At 36.6% G+C, this 5,656-nt stretch overlaps 1 protein-coding gene across 1 annotated transcript; it reads left to right on the top strand.

Annotated features, from left to right (window-relative positions):
• The first annotated feature begins 1,267 nt into the window (after window positions 1-1,267).
• LOC122057456 (xanthotoxin 5-hydroxylase CYP82C4-like) lies at window positions 1,268-5,139 on the top strand. The gene is made up of 3 exons (XM_042619568.1): window positions 1,268-1,859; window positions 3,077-3,502; window positions 4,206-5,139. The coding sequence occupies exons 1-3, from the start codon at window positions 1,305-1,307 to the stop codon at window positions 4,824-4,826; spliced, it is 1,602 nt and encodes a 533-aa protein (XP_042475502.1). The 5' UTR covers window positions 1,268-1,304; the 3' UTR covers window positions 4,827-5,139.
• The last annotated feature ends 517 nt before the right edge of the window (window positions 5,140-5,656 follow it).

Genomic DNA, 5,656 nt, shown 5'->3' with positions numbered 1-5,656 from the left:
TTTTGTAAAAAGGGTTAAGAGTCAAAGAAATGAAATAATTCATTTTTTCTTCAAGTTTATAAATATATATATATATATTTTTTTTTTAAGTTTTAGTATTTTTTAAAATATTTTTTTAGTTTTTAACATATTTTAATATACCTTTTGAGATTCTATTTCTTTGGCTACGAGTTGGGATAGCATAAAAGTCTTAACAACAAAATATTATACTTTCCTCTTTTCTACCCTTTTTTTTTTAGGTACAAGATCTTTCATACCCATTATCCATATCATTAACTTTTTTTTTTTTTTTAATGGGGACAGGGGCGGGGACGAGGGCGGGGGGCAGGGGAGGAGGCAGTATAAGAAAGGAATTTGAAAAATGGTATTAGCTATATGCCTACCTTGTTGGTGCTTCAGTTGCATTCCCATTAGCAATCATTTTCTCTTCAATTTCTTTTGTTTTTTGTTTTTTTAATTTTTTCTTTTTTGGGGGGTGCGGTTTACTTGTACAACCCTAGACCCCTATACCATGACTAGATTGCTTGATACTTTTAAGGTTTGAAAATATTACTTGAAGCCCTAAGAAATCTGATGGTGCTAGTCTACTATTAATGATTGAATAAAAAATAACTATTTTACCTTTATGAGTTATTCAACTTTTAAGGTTTTTTTTTTTTTGGTAATTCCACCCAACCTCCCTTTACCCTTCTTCTCCATCTTCGGCTCCCCTTTGCGAAATATTCAAACCGATGTACATGGAATCATAGTTTTAAAAATCGGATCATCGATATTGATCCACACGTAGGGTATAAAAGCAAAATGGTCTAAAATACCTTTTTTTCATTTTAAAAAGAGGTAAATCCATCCGATCATGACCAATACCAATCGATTGAGACTGATCCCAAATTATAAAACCTTACATGGGATTTCTTACAGTGTCATATACCTAACCCTTCTACCAAAAATTAAAAAAAATATATAAAAGATTTACTTAACCCAACCCAAGGATTCAGTTATTGGTTATTGGACAATATCAATATTGTATCCATTTCGGTCAATTTTATCTTTATTTTTCAGTTTTTCTTCTTTTTTTTTTTTTAAGATTTTACCCATGTTCGATACTGATGCTAATTTGGATCATATAGGAATCGATATCAATCTCAGCCAATAAAGATATGATACGGTCAATATAACTAATCCGATAGCAATACTTAGAACCATGACCCAACCCTAACCCTAACCCCCACTCCCACCCCCACTTTTATAAATAATAAGGGACCTTGGCTTCAGTCTGCCAGTAATTAATCCTTCACTTGATCATCATGGAGTACGTTGTTAACCCAAAAAAGGCAATTGGAACGCTTATTGCCTTCATCTTGGTCTGCTTATCTCTTTGGAGAGCCAAGGCCATTAAGAAGGATCACAAAACCAAGAGAAGCCAGGTCCCCACACCATCTGGTGCCTTACCAATTATTGGTCACCTCCATTTGCTTGGGAGCCATAACCCAAAACACCGCACCCTCGGAGCCATGGCCGATAAGTACGGCCCAGCTATCATGCTCCGCCTTGGTGTGTATCCCACATTGGTGGTGAGCAGTTGGGAGCTGGTCAAGGACTGCTTCACCGCCTCCAACTGGAAAGTTTTTGCTACACGGCCCCGTTTTGCTGCGGCCAAGTACTTGGGCTACAACTACGCCATTTCTGGATCCACTCCTTATGGGACATACTGGCGTGGAATGAGAAAGATGGCCACACTTGAGCTCCTCTCCAAAACCCGCCTGCACAAGTTGAAGCATATAAGAGTCTCTGTTATAGACTTATCTATCAAAGAATTGTACTCACTTTGGGCCAAGGATGGTGGTACCCATCCTGTAAAGGTAAGGTGTCAATCGGTTTGGTTTTAATTATTCTGTTAAGTTTCAATTTAGTTCAAGCTATGAAATTTATAAACCTGAATTGAATTGGACCAATGATTTTTATTTTGTTTCATTAATTTTTTCTAGTTCGGTTTTAATTCGGTTATATATATATATATATATATATATATATTGTGATAACTAAAAATTCATTCATATAAAAATATGAAATATACAAGGCTTGGATATGAAATATTAAGAACCAAGGAATGAAATATGACCATGTTGTATGACATGCCATAGACAAGGACGGTCTTCAAGGCTAGATTTTTTTTTTTTTGCTGACGAGGGGTATCGAAGGCCTGACTAATCCCACGGGCCCATAGTGACCCCACAACCTCATGGACCAGGTCATACCATGGTTGAATGAGAAACATTCAATTTTCATTGAAATTAGTGAAGAGCACTAAACACCCTGTGTGAGTGGCTCAAGGTGTACCTAGTGGGAGTCAAACTTAGGATGTCCAAGTTTACGAATTGTACAAAGTTCATTGCTCACCAACTGTACTACTCCCTTGGATTTTCAAGGCTAAAGTATAAATAAAGTTAAAAGATTCCTTAATAAACTTGTTGTAGACACAATTTATAATACTATAAGACCCATGTCTTGGGGAGAATAAAAAAGAATGATGGGCATGGGTTGCAAGGCAGGAGGGGCCATGGCCGATAGAACCTTACGTGGAATGGGCAGGGCAGACAAAACTCCATATGGAATGATGGGTGACGTCTTGTCTGGTCCCACATTCTGGAATGTTCATGTGTCAGCACATGAACATGGCATGGATACTCCGATCCAAAATAGCCGAGGTATGAGTATGATCACCAGCTCTCATATTAAGTTTAAGTTATATTTTAGGTGTTCGGGCCAACGGCCAACCAACTTTTTATATCTTCGTCGACAAAAATCTTATTTATTAGAATCATAATCTATCAAACTTTTTTCATTCATTAAAAGAATAGAATTTATCATTCACATTGAATTAATTAAAATATATATATATATATATCATTTCATCTGGTTTCTTATTCGATTCAAAAATAGACAATTCAATTCAGTTCAATGATTTTAGCAATGAAATCAAAATCGAATCAAACTGAAAAAAGATTCTAGGATTTGAAATCAAAATCGATTTTCCTATTTTCGATTCTCGATTCTAAATTGAAACCCTTTTGTGCAGGTGGAGATGAGGCAGTGGTTTGAGCAAATGAGCTTAAACATAATCACTGAAATGATCGCCAGCAAACGATATTATGGAAACATGATAACAGGGTACAAGGATGAGGCCCAGAGATTCAGAAAGGCGACTGCTCAACTCATGTATTTTTTTGGGATGTTTGTAGTTTCGGATGCACTGCCCTATTGTGAATGGTTAGACTTTGGGGGACATATCAAAGAAATGAAGAATGTTGCTACTGAATTTGACTCTTTAATTGGAAATTGGCTGGAAGAACATCGTCTCAAGATTGCCAAGAAGAAGAAGAAAGGGGCAGCTGGTGAAGAAAGTGAGCTTGATGACTTCATTGATGTGATGCTCTCAACTCTCCCCGAAGACAATTTCCAGTCTAACTATGACCAAGATACCATCATCAAGGCAACCGTACTGGTATGCACATATATATATATATATATATATTCCTTACAATTAATTTATGTTTCTCATAAAAGATTAAAAAAATATATATTAAAACAAAAAATGTTTGGAATTACAATTGGGATGAGCTCCTAGTTTAGTGGCAGGTTGCTAAGCTGTAGAGCACTAGCGTAAGTCTAGGGAAAGTTTATCGACCCATTTAAGTTATCAGTCCTCACAGGCTAGGCATGGTCCCATTTATAAACAGTCGATCAGGTGTTGATCTAAAATCGAGCTTTAGACGGACTATTAGGTCATTCATTTCTAAATGGGTTTTAAATGAACTTTAAACATGTTAGGCTAAGTTAGAGGCTCTAAGCGGGCTCTAAATGAGATTTAAACCTGTCAAACTGAGTAAAGGGGCTCTAAACAGGATTTTAAAGTGTCCGACTGAGTCAAGCTCTTAGGCATTCAATCCAGGTTAGGTGACTATAGGGTTGGACTCTTGCACCAAAAACTACCGACCGTTATTCAATCTAGTTTTAGGTTTTTTAGGTTAGGCTCGCTTGGGCCTGGATTTGACACCCCTAGTCCCTCAGTTGGTCTTGCCTAGCCTAGTGGCTCTTAAACTAGCACACAAAAATATATATATATATATATATATTTTTTTTTTTTTAATATTCCTTATATATTGTGTGTTGTTGCTGCTAAAAATCTATTTCATTATACTACACAGCAATTCATCACAGCTGCCGTGGATACTACATCAATAGCCATGACGTGGGTAGTGTCCTTCCTCATGAACAATCACCATGTATTACAAAAGGCCCAAGATGAGATAGCCATCCATGTTGGCAGAGATAGGAATGTGGAGGAAAATGATATCGAGAATCTACCTTACCTCAAAGCGATCATAAAGGAAACGTTGCGAATCTGCCCTCCTTCACCTCTAGGATTACTACACGAGGCCATGGAAGACTGTGAAGTGGGTGGATATCATGTACCCAAAGGCACTCGTTTAGTTGTAAATATATGGAAATTGCATCATGATCCTCATGTGTGGCCAGACCCACATGAATTCAAACCAGAGAGATTTCTCACTACACATGCAGATATAGATGTTAAGGGCCAGAATTTTGAGTTGATCCCTTTTGGCTCTGGCATACGATGGTGCCCAGGTTTTGACTTGGCCACACAGATCGTGCACTTGGCACTTGCTCGTCTACTTCATGCATTCAACTTGGATACCCTTTCCAATTCTCCAGTGGACATGACTGAAGGCTTAGGCATCACAATGCCCAGAGCAATTCCACTAGAAATCCTTCTCTCCCCACGACTTCCTTCTGAGCTATACTAGCCAAAACACTAAAAATTAAAGATACATATATAAAAAAAAATTGAGTTTCGATCCTCTCCCGACGTGGTGACCTTCTTACATGAGATCTCACCGCTTATGAGAAAACTTAAACTAAAGATTTCATCTTGGATTGGTGTCAATCCTGTATGCCTTATGTTTTTTGTTGTTCAATAAGATTTTTCTTCCACAAAATATTAGTGGTGTAATTGAATGCATCAAAATATCACCATGTGTTTTCAGCCCTCTATGTATTGACATGGAAGTTCTTGTAATTCTCTTATGAACATATAATTTTTTAAGCTTTATTTTACCACTTGAATATCTCTAATTCGGCTGAAATTTGACAAGTGATCGAAAGACCTTGGTATGTATTAGTTCACAAAATATGGACCTTATCGAAATCCCATGTTGTAGATTTTTGGGCAGACCAGATAAATTTTACCTTCATTTTATTGTTAAAAAAAATAATAATAATAAATAAATAAATTAGTGTCATTAATTACAGGTGTAACAACTTCTAGTGACATGAGGATATTCACAAATAAGTCATGATCTGGACACTTTATTTGTTTGGTTAGCTCTAATATAAGTGGCCGAAACACCTTGAAATGTACTTGTTCACAAAAATATGGACCCTATCGACATGCCATGTTGTAAATTTTTGGACAGATCAGAAAAATTTTACCCTCGTTTTACTGTTCAAGTAAATCAGGCCCCGATTAGCCCATCTACAGCATAATCAGCACATATAGAGACCATTTATAGTCCAATTAGGTCGCTTATAATTTGATTATTATGAGCTCAATATGAACCAGTAACTAACCAATATC

Source organism: Macadamia integrifolia, chromosome 2 (assembly GCF_013358625.1).
Source record: "Macadamia integrifolia cultivar HAES 741 chromosome 2, SCU_Mint_v3, whole genome shotgun sequence".
Taxonomy (NCBI): domain Eukaryota; kingdom Viridiplantae; phylum Streptophyta; class Magnoliopsida; order Proteales; family Proteaceae; genus Macadamia; species Macadamia integrifolia.
The sequence above is the reverse complement of the archived record's forward strand: the minus strand, read 5'-3'. Positions and strand labels throughout refer to the sequence as shown.